This window comes from Tiliqua scincoides, chromosome 12 (genome assembly GCF_035046505.1).
Source record: "Tiliqua scincoides isolate rTilSci1 chromosome 12, rTilSci1.hap2, whole genome shotgun sequence".
Lineage (NCBI taxonomy): Eukaryota > Metazoa > Chordata > Lepidosauria > Squamata > Scincidae > Tiliqua > Tiliqua scincoides.
The window spans coordinates 605,455-622,074 of record NC_089832.1 but is presented as its reverse complement, the minus strand read 5'-3'; the positions used below and the strand labels follow the sequence as shown (position 1 = coordinate 622,074).

The following is a 16,620-nucleotide window of genomic DNA, read 5'->3' as shown; positions in this document are numbered from 1 at the left end:
AGAGAAACAGCAAAGTAAGACGCACCTTTCCATGTAACTCTTGCAGAAGAAGGTGGCGCACAGCGCCTTTAGCGAGAAGAGAATCCCCTTTAGTTTATGGGAATTAAGGTGGAGGGCTTTCCATCAGGTCCTCAGGGTGGGAGCGGCAAACCCATGGTTGCAAGAAGATCAGAAGAGGTGCAAGAGGCCGACCTGTTCGGGGTCGGGACCCCCAAGATCAGAAGGCGCCCCGCTGCTGATAGAAACTGTAGCCCATTTCGTTCACGAGTGTTTGCCGGCAAAGGAGTTGTGGAGGCGGCGTAGCGAGGGCCTTTAAGTGGCCCGAACTGGCCCAACAGGCCTGGGAGATTATCATCTTTGGAAAGGAGCCGGCAGGAGGTATGAGGGGACCCAAGAGGACAAGTAATGCGGGACAACGGAGGGGAGGAGACGATAGGTGGGAGGTACCGTGGTCTACGGTAAGATTGATAAATCTGTACGTCCTTTTTGGGCTGGGCATCCAAAGGGGCAAAGAAATAAAGGAGAAAAAGTCCACCAACACGCAGGGATGGGTCCGCTTTGTGGTCTCCAGAGTATACGGCGTGGCAGCTTACGAAAGGGTGAGAACCGGTAGAGACAGGTGGAAAAAATGGTGGGAGTGGTTAGATGGGGTGAATCCACCTATAACATGATGCATCTGTGTTCTAGTTAAACAGCTGATGTAATGTGACTAGTTGAAAATGTAAACTGTGATTTCTTTCCTTTGTATTATATTTATTGTAGTATGAAACTTTTAAAATAAAAATCTATCTTTCCCCTCCCTCTTGGATCCTGGAGCCAAGCACACACTCCCCACCCAAGAATGCAGAGCTGGTGCCAGAGGCGGAAGCGGGCGCGACAGAGCTGTGTTGTCAGCTGCAGCAGCCATGGGCTGAAGAGGGGCTGCTCTTTAGAGCAGTGCCAGTCTCAGGGGAGAGAGTGAGATGGGCTGACCAGATGGAACAGGCCAAGGGGCTGGGGTCTCACTCCTAGCAAGGCCTCCTTTGGAGAGCATTGCCCAGCTGCAGGCCACGGCAGACATCCGATGTGCTCCGCAGGCTGAAGAGCAAACCTCACCCAGAGGAGGTTGGAGCTTTGCTGGGACTTCTGCCAAAATGGAACAAATGCCCGGCCGCGGGGGCAGGGCGGGAAGCAAGCCATGAGCCAAAATATTGGGGCTGTTTATCCCAGGATAAAGGAGCAGTGCTGCTTTTTGGTCAAAGATGAGGAAATGCTGGCCCTCTGCTAATCTGGAGATGAGAACGTGCTTGGCCTGTGCTATGGAGGGCTCCGGGGGCACGGTGAGGTGGGTGGGGGTTCACCTTTCAGACCTCAAGGGCCTGGGAGCTGGAGACCCAAAGGCTGGCTTCTCTCTGCGTGCCGCCACCACCACTATCCTCATCATGAGCCCTTCTCCACCCCTAGGGAGGGGAGACAGGCGGTGAGCAGGCCAGGAACCTTGTTGAGTGTTGGCTCCCCAACTCCATCCAGTATGGGTTTCTTTCTTGCCCTCCTCTTGGTGTCTGCTGCGGGTTGGCGCTGTGTTGTGCTGAGGGTGGATGAGGACGAGCCCAGATGACACACAGTGGCAAGACTTTGCATCATCTGGGTGGGGCCGCATGCAAGTATGACTGGGGTTTCTTTTCCTGGAGAAGGCATCATTAGTGATGTTACTCCTGGGTGTCTCCCAACTCATGTAGGCTGCCCTGAAAGTCAGAGGGTAGCAGACATCTGTGAGAACTAAGACTAAAACATTTGCACCCTCTTCCCCTCCATTTTATCTCTGCAGTGGCCAAGGAAGTTGCCAGAAGCTACCAGCTAGGGGCGGAAATGGGTCTGTGCTTGGCTCCCCCACCATCTGGGGTGATGCCTCACCTTCCATGCACCAGAACACCCCAGTGACTCTGGGCCTGATCCCACCCAACTTTCCAGCACTCCTGCAGCCATGCCAACGGGGCGTGCACTGCATCCTGTGGGGGGGGGGTCATGGAGGTCTCCTCAAGGTGAGGGAATGTTAGTTTCCTTACCTTGGGGCTGCATTGCAGCTGCCTCAGTGTTGGAGAGTCAGTCAGGAGTGGGCCCTCACAGGCAGAGGGGTGACTGTCAGAAGCTGACCCCCTTCCTGCCTGGCCTGCAGCCCTGCCTGGGTCTGGGTTTGAGTCAGGTCATGTGTGCTGCTAGCACTTAGGCTGCTGCTTTCAGGATCTCCAGCAAGCAGTTCAGCCCTCAACTCACTGACCCATGGAGCAGTTTCAGCACCAGGCATTGGGGGGCTCATTGGGCAAAATTCTGCGCTGGGGTCCCACCCCCTGCCGTTTTGCATGCACACAACAAGCCCATCCCAAGCCTCACGCCAGTCAAGAGGAGGCACTAAGAGGCACATCAATGATATCAGCTGCACAAAACACCCTGCTGCCGTTGCACACTGGTAGGCCTCAGCCAGGAGGGCCCAGAGCAGCCATTTTCAACCACTGTGCCATGGCACACTGGTGGGCCATGAACGGTCCCCAGGCGTGTCGCAGGAATTTGGTGGAGGGTCATTTATTAATAGGACCATTGGGGATATGAGACCCCACCAACAGCAAGGTGTGCTTTGTCAATTGTCCAAAAACGGGTGGTGTGCCTTGACAATTCTAGCACCTTGTCAGTGTGCCATGAGATGAAAAGGGTTGAAAATCCCTGGCCCAGAGGCTGAGTGGCTGCCCTTGCAACTCTCCCAGGGCTCCAGTGCACATAAGGCTGCGCTGCTGCCAGGCTTGCACAGTGTGTTTTGGCTTTGAGGCCCAGCAGGTGGAACTCAAGGGGAGGAGCAGCCCTGCACTTGGCAGTTCTGAACTGGGCTGCCAGATGTTGGAGAAATCTCTTAAAACTGGTTTCCTCCTTAGGGGGGAAGCAGAGTAGCTTCAGCAGCAGACCCCCCCCCCCCTTGCTGGGAATCAACCCCAGGGAGCCTCCCACACCCGGCTGACAGCTAATCAAGAAACACAAACAACATTGGCTGGTTGAAGTTGCAAAGGAGATTCATTTACTCAGGATTCATTGGAAGTAAGGTTACAGCATCTGAATGTGTTCAGAGGTACACTAACTTAATGGACAACAAGGCCCTGAGGCTGCCTCGTCCTGCATGCCATGTGGTCAAGATGGCGTCACCAGCAGAGCCCTGCTGGGAGTGGCGATCTTGTCTGGTCAGTGGTCTTGAGGAAGAGAGAAAGAGCTTGGAGAGGAAGGGAGTTATATAGGGTCTGGGGCCATGCCCCACACAGGTCATCCAAGGTGGGCAGGTAAATTGCAAAGGCTATGGCTTAACCCTTTTTAGGACAGTATTCTGCCACCTGTGGAAGCAGACGGGGTTGTACCAACTCCAACACCAGAGCTTTTCTACACACACACACACACACACACACACACACACACACCAGCCTCCCTTGGAAAGAGGCACAGCAGGGTAGCTGGAGGGGGTGCAGAGCGCGAAGCTTTGCTGGGCGCCTCCTCCCCCTGCCCTGCGGGGGGCTCGGTGCAAAACTGAGTGCTTTGCACCCCCTCTGGCTACGCTACTGGACAGACACTGCTGTTCAAGCACTGGGGAGGTCGGAATCCTGGGCTCAGGCCCAGCCACCGAAGGCCACCCTGCGCTCCACCAGCAGCTCCCCAGCCAAAGCCTCCCCTCCGCCCGGCTCTCTCGGAGACAAAGGAAAGTGTCGAGCAAGAGCGCAGAACTGGAGGACGCTGCGGCGGAGGCGGGCTCGGGTTTCAGGCGGGGAAGGGAACGAGGCTCCTCCGCCCCTGCCAGTCGGACAGCCCCTCCCCCGCTCCTCCAGGACAGCGCAGCCAAGCCCCGCACGTGAGTCCGGCAGCCCAGCAGCGGGGCTCCTGAGGGGAGGGGAAGGGCCGCTGAGGTCGCCTCTGTCCGCGGATCTGCGCCCCAGCACAGCAGCTCCTTTCCCGGGTAGCACTTGAAGAAGAGGCCTCCGTCTGGCTGGACTTGTCCTAAGAGGCGACTAAACAGCCACCGGGTAGGTGGGACTCCTCAGCCTGGGAAGGCAGCTCATCTGAGAGAAGGAAGACTCTGATCCCAAATCTCCACTGCCCTGTGGCTACATCCAGTTGTGGAAAAGGCTTCAGGAGTCAAAATCCGGAGCCGGAGTCCCTGAGGCAGTTCATGGCTGAACACAGCCACCTGCGACGCCGCTGGAACCAACTGTACTGGCCTCTGCCTTTCCCTTGGACCATTTCCGCAACATGGAGAGGGGGATTTGCTGCATGGGTAACAGCCTATCCTCCGTACCTACTTTTCCCAGGCTTCGCGCACTGGAGAGGACACTCTGTTCCGGAACCACCATTCAGAGCGCGATACCAGAGTCTTCCGAGACTGAAGGATGCCAACACACTTGGGCTACAATCCTATGTACTCTACACGCTTACCTGGGAACAAGTCCCATTGAATGCAATATGACTTACTACAGAGGAGACCTAGGGCAAAATCTTCACTCAGCCAGGATGAAGCTCACTGGGTGTCTCAGACCACAAGCCGAGGCGTGTCTACTCAGAAGTAAGTCCCATTCTGTTCAGTGGGACTTGCTCCCAGGAAAGCGTGATTAGAATTGCAGCCTGAGCCAGCTGCTCTCACAGCCTAACCTCACAGGGCTGTTGTGAGAATAAAATGGGGGGGGCAGTATAATAGCCTGAGTTCCTTGGGAGGAAGGAAAAATGAAAAAAGTAAGGAGGCTTCTTGAGAGCAAGTCCTGCGGAACTCAGTGGGACTGGTTTCTGCATAAGGTTGCAGCTGCAACAGCCTGCAGTGACCGTTGGCACTTTCGTTGCGCAAATGAGCCACTGGAGGGCAGCAAAAAGCGTTCGCGCGCTCCCTCTCTCTCTCTCCCCAAGTAACAAACAGCAGCCAGTGTAAAGGACAGTGCTGAGTAAAGCAGCAGAAGGAGACGCTGACGAGAGCAGCAGCACTCCGAGCCACCGCCATGGATGCACCAGAGTCCTGCTGGGCTTGGCTGGCCACCTGGCGCACTGATCCCACGACGGGAAAGGCTGCCGTGCCTGCCTGGCCCTTTAAGGCCTGATTGATGGGTTCCTGCCTTTAAAACGGGCTGGGAACGCCGCTCGCTCGTCATCCCTCTCCAAGCAAAGGTCTTCCAGGTGTGGTAGTGCACAAAGCTCCCCTCCCCACTTTTGTCCTGTTCTGCCTCAGGCTGCTGCTGGTTGTGCCCCTCCTCCCATTGCTACGTCTTGGGGTGAGCCAAGTTCCAGCCCGGCTGTGACTGTCTGGAGGGTCCCAGCATGGGGCTGGCAGTGTGAGGACTGAGTGTGGTTGCTGGTCCTTCCCTTGGGAAGAAGATGCTCAGCCTGGCCCTACAGGCCCAGTGAGCCTGAGTTCTCTCCCCTCCCCCAGCAGTGTGCTGCTGCTGCTGCTGCGATGCCTGCCCTGAGCCCCTGGTGCCCTCAGGGGGCTCTGCTCCTCCTGGTGCTGCTGCTTCTCCTGGAGCTGGGCTTGGCAGAGCGTGGGGGTGGGCCTGCCTCTGCCCAGGGGCCCTCGGGGGCCCTCTCCCTCCCCCTGGTACAGGTGCTCCTCCGCCAGGCCCCGCCCAGCTCCAGGCCCCACAGGCAGGCAGGGGGGCCGCCCCTGCGCTACATGCTAGACTTGTACCGGAGTGTGGCCGATCGGCACGGCCGCCCTCGCAAGAAGCAACAGCTGACCACCAACACTGTCCGCCTGGTGAGGCCTTTTGCCAAGACCCGTCAGCCTGGGGCAGGTGAGTGGGGGGGCACTACTCCCTGTGCAGGGGGAGGTGGCAGCTGTGGGCACTGGAGTCCACCTCGGGGGCTTTCCAGCTCCACAGCCTGTTCTTCTGTTGTGCTGGCAGCCAGAGAGCAGACTGGGGCTGCAAGACTTGGTTAACCACCCCACCCCTGGCACAGGCATTGAAGGGTGTCTGCTTTAGGTTGAGACAAGCTCCTGTGGCTTTACAAAGGGGTGCAGAGAGTGAGAGGAGGGCAGTGGGACTGGCTTGGCTGTGCCCAATGCTGGCCTTCTGCCATCTGCCTGTGGGCTGTCCCAGAATGAAACTGGCACCTGTTTCAGTGCCCTGGAGAAGAGTGCTGGGTGGAAGGTCTGCAGGTCAGTGGAGAGCCCCTGCAGAATGCCTGCAGAATGGAGCCCCTGCATTCTGCCTGCAGAATGGAGAGCCCCTGCCTGCAGAATGAGTTCTGGTTCAGTCCTGGACTGGCTGCGTTGCTGACAGACCTTATCTCCGTCTACAGTCTGGAGAGCTGCTGCTGCAAGCTGGGCTGGCTGCCCTGAATCAGGTGGGCAGAGATTCTGGCTCTGCAGGTGTCTCCTCTCTGCCCCAGGGTGCCATCTCTGTCCCAGCTGCTCTGAATGAAAGTCCTCTCCACTGCCTCACCCCCCTTTGCTGACCACTCTCCAGCCGTGGTTGGGACTTGCCATCTGCAGCTGCAGCACTTTGGCATGACGTCCGTGGGAAACCGGACTCTGTGCAAGACCGGAGGCAGAGCAGCTGCAGTCCTTGAGAGTGGGGCCTCCAGAGCAGGGCCTCCAGAGCTGCTCCTGGATGAGGCTGCCAGCCGTGACTGGAGCTGTTCCTGGAGGCTTCTCCCCATATGATGTCATGTTGAGCATTACTGGAGGTTCCCCAGGCTACCCCTGAAATTCAGCCAGGCAATTGACGCTGACTCCTGGAGGCCCCGGGCCAGCCCTGGCTGGTCAATGAGTGAAGGCTCTTCTACAGGGCACACTGGGGAGATGGGGGGGCAAGGACCCATGAATCATAGGTATCTGTGTATGAACTGTGCAGGTCCTCCTGTCTCCTACTTGGGCCTTGTGCTGAGGGGGATCCCATTGACTCCACCCTTTGGAGAAAATTCCTTGCAGCTGTTAAGCAGAGCTCTGTGAGTTAAGCAACCATGGAGCTGGGGTGATGTGCCCTGCTTAATCCATTTCTGCCCAGCCCACAGGTGTACACATTGGATCCCTGTTGAATATATGTGATTTTGGCAAAAATGGCTTTAAGTTTTTTTTTGGGGGGGGGGGGGTAGATCTGTCTTGCACAGGAAATCTCTTGGCTACAGAGAATTTCTGGAGAGAGAGAGGGAATGCAGTACAAGTCTGCCTCTGAGCTGCTGCTGATTCTCAGGGGTCCCCAAAAGAAGAGTCCTGTGTGATTCAGAAATCTGTTTCTGAGAGACAGTCCTGCACAATTTCCCTCTGTCTTAGCCTGCCATGCGACGTAGACTGAAGTTCGAGGTTTGCGGTTGAGCCAGTTCTTGTTACAGAGGCAGCTGTGGAGAAGGGGGTTGGGGGGAACTGACTACAGGGCCCTCCAGGGGCTGCAGCTCATGCCTACCTAAAGAAAGGGGGGGGGGGCTGCCAGTTTGGTCTCTGTGTTGGAAGTTCATCACAGAAGACCTTTTTGCAGGTGGGGGGCAAGAGGTTTCCTGAGTGCACTGTGAGGCTGTGCACTCTTACCTCCTTGAACCTGCTGGTACTTGCTTGTGAGTGAGCATCCAAAGGGATCAGCCTGTGCAAAAGACCTTTTTCAGTGATCTTGAACAGCCTGGGGAGGTGGGTGCAGGTCTGGCCCGGGGCTTGTTGGGTCCTGGTGAAAGGCACCTTCCTGGGGCTGGGGAGGCAGCATTTAAGAACATAAGAACAGCCCCACTGGATCAGGCCATAGGCCCATCTAGTCCAGCTTCCTGTATCTCACAGCAGCCCACCAAATGCCCCAGGGAGCACACCAGATAACAAGAGGCCTCATCCTGGTGCTCTCCCCTACATCTGGCATTCTGACTTAACCCATTCCTAAAATCAGGAGGTTGCGCATACACATCATGGCTTGTACCCCATAATGGATTTTTCCTCCAGAAACTCGTCCAATCCCCTTTTAAAGGCGTCTAGGCTAGACGCCAGCACCACATCCTGTGGCAAGGAGTTCCACAGACCGACCACGCGCTGAGTAAAGAAATATTTTCTTTTGTCTGTCCTAACCCGCCCAACACTCAATTTTAGTGGATGTCCCCTGGTTCTGGTATTATGTGAGAGTGTAAAGAGCATCTCCCTATCCACTCTGTCCATCCCCTGCATAATTTTGTATGTCTCAATCATGTCCCCCCTCAAGCGTCTCTTTTCTAGGCTGAAGAGGCCCAAACGCCGTAGCCTTTCCTCATAAGGAAGGTGCCCCAGCCCCGTAATCATCTTAGTCGCTCTCTTTTGCACCTTTTCCATTTCCACTATGTCTTTTTTGAGATGCGGCGACCAGAACTGGACACAATACTCCAGGTGTGGCCTTACCATCGATTTGTACAACGGCATTATAATACTAACCGTTTTGTTCTCAATACCCTTCCTAATGATCCCAAGCATAGAATTGGCCTTCTTCACTGCCACCGCACATTGGGTCGACACTTTCATCGACCTGTCCACCACCACCCCAAGATCTCTCTCCTGATCTGTCACAGACAGCTCAGAACCCATCAGCCTGTATCTAAAGTTTTGATTTTTTGCCCCAATTTGCCAAACCGTCTGGCCCCAACCAGGCTTGCGTGGTTTGCCTGTCCTGCTGGAGTATGTCACACACTCCCCCTCCATCCCCTGGCCCTTCAGCGTGGCTTGTTGCATGCTGACCATGTAGGCTTTCCATTCAGCAGTGCAGGTTCTGGAAATATATATATTTTTGGAAATACAGATTTTTATTTAAAAGTTTCATACTACAATAAATAATACAAAGGAAAGAAATCACATTTTACATTTTCAACTAGTCACATTACATCAACTGTTTAACCTTCGCCCAGTTGCCAAAGGTATAGGAGACAAAGGTCACCAAGAACAAAGGTCCCAGGGCCCAAACCCCTAGTCCTCCTTCTTTCACTTTCTTATACGCCATCGCTCGGGCAAGAGGGAAGAAGGCAGTGCCCCACAAGAAAACAAAAACCTGATGGGTAACCTCGTCCACCACCTGTTTCGGCGGGGGAGAGATCACCGCCAAATTGAACGCCATCAAAACGCAATACACGTTGACGTAACACACTCTCTGGTACAGGTTCAAGTTCCATTTTTTCCACCTCTTCAGTTTTTCCTCCACCTTAGAGGCCCACAGTTTCCAGTTCTCTTCCCAACCTCTTTGTTTCAGTCCAGAAATTATACCTAAAATTTTTACAGATTCTACCTTTTGAACCTCTTGTTTCCTGTCATCCGTTTCAAAAACAGGCCCCATGGCCCTCACCTCTATGTTTTTCCCCCTCAACCCAAGAGAATAACATTTGGTTTTATCCTCGTTTACCACCGCTCCTGCTGTATTCATCTATTATTCCCTTCAATGTCTCCATCTCACCCGTGTCTCTAACCATAACGTACACATCATCTGCGTGGGCTACCATTTTTATGGCATTCCCAGCCTCTGCGCTATTCCCTTCCCTACCCATGGCGCTTCCCTGTATTCTGGGCTCTGCCTGGAGTATGGCCATCAATGGATCTAACGCCAAAACAGAGAGGAATGGGCTCAATGGGCATCCTTGGTGTATCCCTGATTCTGTGGGTATGATTTTTCCCTTCCATCCGTTTACCTGCAGCATAACCGATGCCTGCTCATACTGAGTTTTTATATAGTTTATGAAGACCTCTGGGACACCCTTTGCCACCAGCGTTTGCCAGTGATACTTTCTGTTTATTCTGTCAAAGGCCTTAGACTGGTCCATTTGTAGAAGTATCCCTTTCCACTCTCCCTTCTCCACCATCTGAAAGATCTCTCCAACCAGAACTAAGGAATTGGTCATCTTCCTCCCTGGCACAGCGCTAGTCTGGGTCCTCACAATCAACTTAGGGGCTATTTTGGAAAGTCTGTCATTCAAAATCTTTGCTAAAATCCTATAGTTGATGTTTGTCAGACTCCAGTTTTTAGGCAGAGTAGGGTCCCCCTCTTTATAAATGAAGGTTAAGATTCCTCCATAAAAACTATCTCTCAATTTGTTCTCCTCCCGTAAGGCCCTATTAAAAGCCGTGGCTAGGGGTTCAGCCAGCTCTTTCTGAAACAACTTATAAAAGGTGTAATTTAGTCCATCGGGACCTGGAGCGGTGCCATCTCTTATCACCTCCAGTACTCCATCTTCTGTTACGGGTTTAGTCATCTCCTCGGCTTCTTCCTTACTGGGTGAGTCATGGGCATCCCTAGGCATTTTCATCAAAAAGTCAGTCATGGTTTGCTCTTCTATCTTTTTCTCAGCGTACATTTCCTGGTAGTGATTATTCATGATGCTCAACATCTCATCAGTTGAGTATTTTATCTCCTCTCCTCCCAACTATCGAAGCCCTTCAAAGTTCCTGATTGTCCTCCCCCCCTTCGTTTCTTCTCCCAGTCTTCCTGCTCCACAATTGGCCCCTTTGATCTGTATTTCTGCTTTTGTATTCTGGCCTCTCTCTTCCTCCGGTAATATTCTTGGATAATCTTCCCATCCCTCTCTAATTTCTTCTTATTCCACGTCAGTCCTTTGTTGATCCTCTGATGGGCCTTCAGAAAGCCAAAAAGGCCTCTATGGTTCTGGGCCAGATCTTTCCTGTACACTTGTGATGACATCACAATGCACTTCTGCTTAATTTCCCTCTTTAGCTCCTCCCACCATCTGATCGGGTTGTTCCTTCTGACCTCAGTTAATTCTCTCCAAGTGATAATACACTTCTCTATTAATTCTTTATATTCCTGCTAATGCAGCATATAGGGGTGCAGGCTCCATCTTGGTTTGCCACGAAGGGTCAGGCGATCGCCCTACAACTCTATGGAAAGGTACCCGTGATCTGACCAAGGGGTCAGTCCTATCCTGCAAGATTGCACCGTCCAATCCTTCTCCGCCCACACCCTGTCTATTCTGCTTGCCACCATCGGGTGATAGTAAGTAAAACGTCCACCTGCCATCTGTGGAAAATTACTCATATAAACCTTCCTGCAACTTAAAGGAAAAAAATCTAACCAGTTAGCAATTAAAAGTGCTTTATCTTCTAAATCTAAATTAAGCAAAAAGGCATTTAGGTTCTTTTCTTCCGGGGTCAGAGGACAATCTTTAGCCGGGCGTCCCGTCATCACATCTCTCAAATTACGCCTGTCTTCTATTCTCGACCTGTTACTGAAGTCTCCGGTGACTATGAGGAACCTGTTGGTGATTGCGTACTCTTTGAGTTTGGCCCACAGTTCTTTCCTAGGTCCGACCTGGATCGGGGCGTAGATCGCACCAAGTCTATAGCGCTTCTGATATTCCTCCCCGTCCCTCTGTATCCCGATGATGTTAAAATCAAGGATGACCAGGATGACTGCTAAAATCAGTCTGTTAGCAGAGCCTGCAGGGCGAGGTTGCTTTCTCCTGGCTCCCGGGTCTGTAGCCTGAGCTGACTTCCCTGCGGTCTCAGCTCCGACACTGTCCTTGTCCAGAGCAGTTTGTTCTATGAGAGCAGTTTGCTCTCAGACGCGTGTGTTGGTCTCGCCAATGGATCTCTGTCCTTCAGTGTCTCTGAAACATCTTTCTGTGCCTCTGGAACTTTCTGTGTCTGTGTCTCTGGACTAAATTCCTTGGGTTTGCGTCCTGCTTCCTCGCAGTGCAGGTTCTGAGCTGTGTGGAGTAAACGGGACCCTGACCTTCTGCTTGCTTGGTCTGCAGGGCCTCGGCTGGTCTGGAGCCTCGACTACCGCCTGGAGGTGCACGTGCCCCGAGAACGCTTGGTTAAGGCCACCGTGGTCTACTCTCAGACTCACTCCTCTGCTCACGGCCTGCTCTGGTGCACAGCTGAACTGCTGCCCTGCCAAGGCACCGAGCATCAGGTGGGTCCCCCACCCACACACACAAAGGTGGCGTTGCCTTCTTCCTCCTCCTCTGCTGGAGACACCTGGGTGGAGATGGACCTCTCTGCCTATCTTCAGCCTTGGACCTGGGCAGCCCAGAAGAGTCGGGTTCTGCAGCTGAGTCATGCCTGTTCCTCCATGGGGCAGCTTGGGGGGCGCAGCCCGGATCCTGACTGGGAGAATGCAGTGACCCTGGAGGACCCCTTCTTACTACTCTACCTCAATGACTCTGGACGAGGGCACGCGGCCGAGTTGGGGGACTGGGAGGCTTTGCCTTTCTATTCAGCACCCCCTGGAAATCCTGCCCAGATGCGCAAGGCCCGCCAGGCTGGCGAGCTGGCCTTGGATCTCCCCAGCAGCAACCGCAGCAAGCAGAGGGACGCGCAAAGTGGCGAGTGTGCCTTGCACCCCTTCCGAGTCAGCTTCAGCCAGCTGGGCTGGGACCACTGGATCATCGCCCCCCACTGGTACCGGCCCCAGTACTGCAAGGGCAGCTGCCCCCGTGTCCTGCGCTTCGGCTTCCACTCCCCCAACCATGCCATTGTCCAGAACTTCATCAATGAGCTGGTGGACCAGACAGTACCGCGCCCCTCCTGCGTCCCGTATGAGTATCGCCCCATCAGTGTCCTCATGATGGAGCAGAATGGAAACATCCTCTACAAGGTCTATGAGGACATGATTGCCAAGTCCTGCACCTGTCGGTAAACCTCTGGGGGAGTCCCCTTGTGGGGCACCCCAAGGCGTCTGCCTCTGCAAAGTGAACCAGTTCTGAATGCTGCATCCCCAACGGCCACACGAAGAGAGGACCCAGATTTTAGTAATAAATTTGGCTGCTTGCCCTTGCTTCCCTGACTCCAAGTCCACCTGTCCTCTCTTCCCAGTGCCAGGATGCAGCTGTGTTGGGGCTGTTTTACTAATGGGTTTTTAAGCACATGTTGGCAAACTGCTGGCCTCATTTGCTTTTTAGAGAGAGCGTGTGTGGGGCACATGCATGCTGGGATTACCAAGGTGCCTTCGTTCGATCACTTTTGTCTCTTCTCCAGAAGCTTGGAGTGGGGAGAGGGAGGTGTGGGGAGAGAGCATGTCCAGCTTCCCCCCTGAGAAGCAAGGAGTGCTACAGAGCAGATGTCAGCCCCCTGACCCTGTTTCCTGGGGGTGGGGAGAGTCTCCCTGGACTTCCTTGAGAAGCAGGCACTCTCTCTCCCCAAAGGCCTTGAGCCTCCTCTCACCTTGGGGCAAAGTGTAGTCTCTCCGTGGGAGGTAGGCAGGAAATGGCTGCTTGCTTGTGGCTCTTGATGTGGGGATCTGTGCCTCCTCTCTTGGCCAGGGGTTCAGAGGAAGCAGCTGGCTTGCCCTGTGGACTCTGAGCTGGGAACTGAGAGGTGGTTGGCCCCAGGGAGCTGCAGGGCCCCCTCCTCCCTTAGTAGTCAACAAGGGCTGCTGTCTGTCCTGTTTGCCTTTTGGGGTGCTCCTCCTTCCTCCCCTTGGGCTTGCTGACTGTATCCTCTCACTCTGCAAATAAAACCTGTCACTGTCACTGTCACTGCCATGCCTCAAGTGTTGGGAGCTGTTAACCTTGGGGATGCTGAATGCTTTTAAATGGCTCTCTGGCATGCAGTGGGAAGGGGTAGCCTATGTGAGAGCGCCCCCCTCATCCCTGGAATGGGATGGTCTTAGATGTCTGCTTTTGGGATGAAGAACAGAATGTTCATCCGCTTGAGTTAAGCTGGTGTTCGGCTGCCTCTGAGCCTGAAGACGGGTGTCCAGGTGGAGCAAGGGCTGGCTGGAGGCCCCCTTCCAGCCCCTGCCCCATCTGACCTGGCCAGATGCAGGGGGGTCAGTTGTGTTGGCACCTCTGTGTGGCAGGAGTCTCTTATGGCACTGGAGCCCCTGATTGGCATTGGCAAGTCTTGGCTGTTGGAGCTTTTGGGGATGGGTCTCCTCTCAACACAATCACCCCCCTTGGAGCACCCAAAAGGCTGGAGAAGGCCCAGGTGGTGACCTTGTCTTGTGCACTCCTCCTCTTCTCACGAGGGCTACTTGGTGCTGGCCTCTTCACCTTTTCTCTGCTTCTTTCCCAAGCACAGTGTTGCCTGCCTGGCTCTGAGGGAGTTGCCTGTGGCCCGATAACCTTTCTATTTATTACCTGGTGTATTTAAATGAGATCTTATAAATAAAATCTGGTTTATTTTGTTAAAGAGGACTGTAGCCTCTGATTTGGGGAAGGGGGACGCAGGACAGGGGAAGCCCCTGACTTGTCCCACATTGCAGCGTGGGTCAGCTTTGCGCAGGCTGGAGATGAAAGGGTGAGGTATGTGTGGGAGAAGAGGGATGCAGGTGTGTGGTTGGTCTGTGGAACTCCTTGCCACAGGATATGGTGATGGCATCTGGCCTAGATGCCTTTAAAAGGGGTTTGGACAAATTTCTGGAGGAAAAATCCATTACGGGTTACAAGCCATGATGTGTATGTGCAACCTCCTGATTTCAGAAATGGGCTATGTCAGATGCAAGGGAGGGCACCAGGATGAGGTCTCTTGTTATCTGGTGTGCTCCCTGGGGCATTTGGTGGGCCGCTGTGAGATTCAGGAAGCTGGACTAGATGGGCCTATGGCCTGACCCAGTGGGGCTGTTCTTAAGAGATCTGTCCTGTAGAGTTTCTGGGCTGAGAGCGTTGCACTACAGCAAGGGGGACTCTGTTTGCTCTGGGCTGTGTGTTCCCTTCGCACCCTGAATCCTCACTTGTATTGCAAATGCCTCTTTCAGCTTGTTTTCCTCACTGAGTTATGGATGTTTCCATAGATAGTGGACAGGAGAATCCATCTGGTTCAGGCTTCACGGGGGGACAATCTCCGGTATTTTAGGAAGGGCAGTGTCTGGAAGGGGCATGGGTGGTGGGTGGTGGTGTGTCATACAGAAGAGGGCCCTACCAACCTAGGGGAGAATGGGTAAGCTCGGTTCTGAGGCTGCCCCTTCCAGAGAGCTTGGTGGAGCTTGCCAGCTGCTGGTCCCCATGCCCAGAACATGCCTGGCACAGGCACAGCCAGCACCAAGCAAACCACAGCCCTGATCTGGGCAGACCCATCTAGGATCCCCTTCAGGCCAGGAGACAACAGGGGCCCAGATGATTGCAGAGAAATCAAACGAGTGCTTTGCAGCAGAACACCTTGGGCAGGTACTGCTGCTTGACCAGATTATCTTGGAAGGATGACCATAGAATCAGTAACTGATCTTCTGGCTACAATGCAACTTGTCCCTTAAAGTGGCCACTGTGGCAGAGGACTGGAGGATAGCCAATGTCCTGCCAATCTTATTTAAAAAAAAAAGGAAGGAGGGGACCTGGGTGACTATAGGCTGGTCAGCCTAACATCTATTCCAGGTAAGATGGCGGAAAGCACCATCAAGGATAAAAACTTGCAGCATACAGAAGGACAAGCCCTGCTGAGAACAAGCCAGCATGGTCTCTGTAAGGGTAAGTCTTGCCTCACAAATCCTTTGGAGTTCCTTGGAAAGGTCAGCAGACGTGTGGCTGAGTCTGTTTATCTGGATTTTCAGAGGGGTTGACACATCTCTCCCCAATGTCTCTTGAGAAAACTCAGTAGTCAGGGAATAAAAAGGCATCCTCTTATGAAGGGGTGCCCAAACCCTGGCCCTGGGGCCACTTGCGGCCCTCGAGGCCTCTCAATGTGGCCCTCAGGGAGCCCCCAGTGTCCAATGTCTGGCCTAGTGTCCCCAGTGTCTGGCCCTCCAGAGATTTGTTGGAGCTCACACTGGCCCGACACAACTGCTCTCAGCATGAGGGTGACTGTTAGACCACTCATGTGAGCTGTAGAAAGAGGGCTCCCTCCACTGCTTATGGTTTCATGTCTGTGATGCAGTAGCGGCAGCAAAGGAAAGGCCAACCTTGCTTTGTTCAAGGCCTTTTATAGGCCTTGGGCTATTGCAAGACCTTCATTAATTCATATAAGTTCGTCTTTAATATATTAATTTATGTAAACATATGTAAATTTATTCAAATTTTAAATGTAAATTAATTCTTTTCCCCCAACCCCCGACACAGTGTCAGAGAGACAATGTGGCCCTCCTGCCAAAAACTTTGGACACCCATGCTCTTATGGATGAGGAACTGGTTGAAACCAGGAACCAGAGCGGGTGTTATAAAAATTGCCCAATGACAAGGGAGAGAAGGAAAAAGCAGTTTGCCCTAAGGAACAGTTGTGGGACTGGTGTTTTTCAACTTGTTCATAAATGACCTGGAGTTAGATAAGTAGAGACATGGCCAAATTTGCAGATGACACCAAACGTGCCCGGATGAAGTCCAAAATTGTGCTTCAGAAGGATCTCTTCAAAGTGGGGTAATGGGCAGTAAAATGGCAGATGTTAAGTGCCTGCATTAAATGCTTTGGCCATTCCGAAGGTCAGAGAAGCGCAATCACCCTATTCAGTGGTTCTCAAACTTTTAGCACCGCGATCCACTTTTTAGAATTAGAATCTGTCAGGACCCACCAGAAATGACACCATCAAGCAGGAACATTTTTAGCAATCCTAGGCTGCAATTTTACCCACACTTATCCAAGAGTGAGTTCCATTGACTATGTTAAAGCATATACATAGTAGCCTGTTGAAAGTACGGATCTGTAACATTTCCCCAAACACACCATGGCCACATCGAGTCTAATATATTAAAAATAAAATATTGAAATGTATGGGGACCCACCTGAAATTGGCTGTGGGTCCTGACCCAGTCTGAGAAACA

General features: G+C 53.3%; 1 protein-coding gene across 1 annotated transcript; it reads left to right on the top strand.

Annotated features, from left to right (window-relative positions):
• Nucleotides 1–405: 405 nt before the first annotated feature.
• On the top strand, nucleotides 406–12,572 carry BMP15 (bone morphogenetic protein 15). The gene is made up of 5 exons (XM_066640169.1): nucleotides 406–458; nucleotides 3,581–3,859; nucleotides 5,219–5,261; nucleotides 5,423–5,780; nucleotides 11,686–12,572. The coding sequence occupies exons 1-5, from the start codon at nucleotides 406–408 to the stop codon at nucleotides 12,570–12,572; spliced, it is 1,620 nt and encodes a 539-aa protein (XP_066496266.1).
• The last annotated feature ends 4,048 nt before the right edge of the window (nucleotides 12,573–16,620 follow it).

What these genes read in the sequence shown, in the direction of transcription:
- BMP15 (XM_066640169.1), top strand. Translation starts at nt 406, where the DNA reads ATGCGGGACAACGGAGGGGAGGAGACGATAGGTGGGAGGTACCGTGGT. An exon ending in GGGAGGTACCGTGGTCTACG is followed by an intron (nt 459 to 3,580) that starts GTAAGATTGATA and finishes GCTACTGGACAG; the next exon opens with ACACTGCTGTTCAAGCACTG. An exon ending in GACCCGTCAGCCTGGGGCAG is followed by an intron (nt 5,781 to 11,685) that starts GTGAGTGGGGGG and finishes CTTGGTCTGCAG; the next exon opens with GGCCTCGGCTGGTCTGGAGC.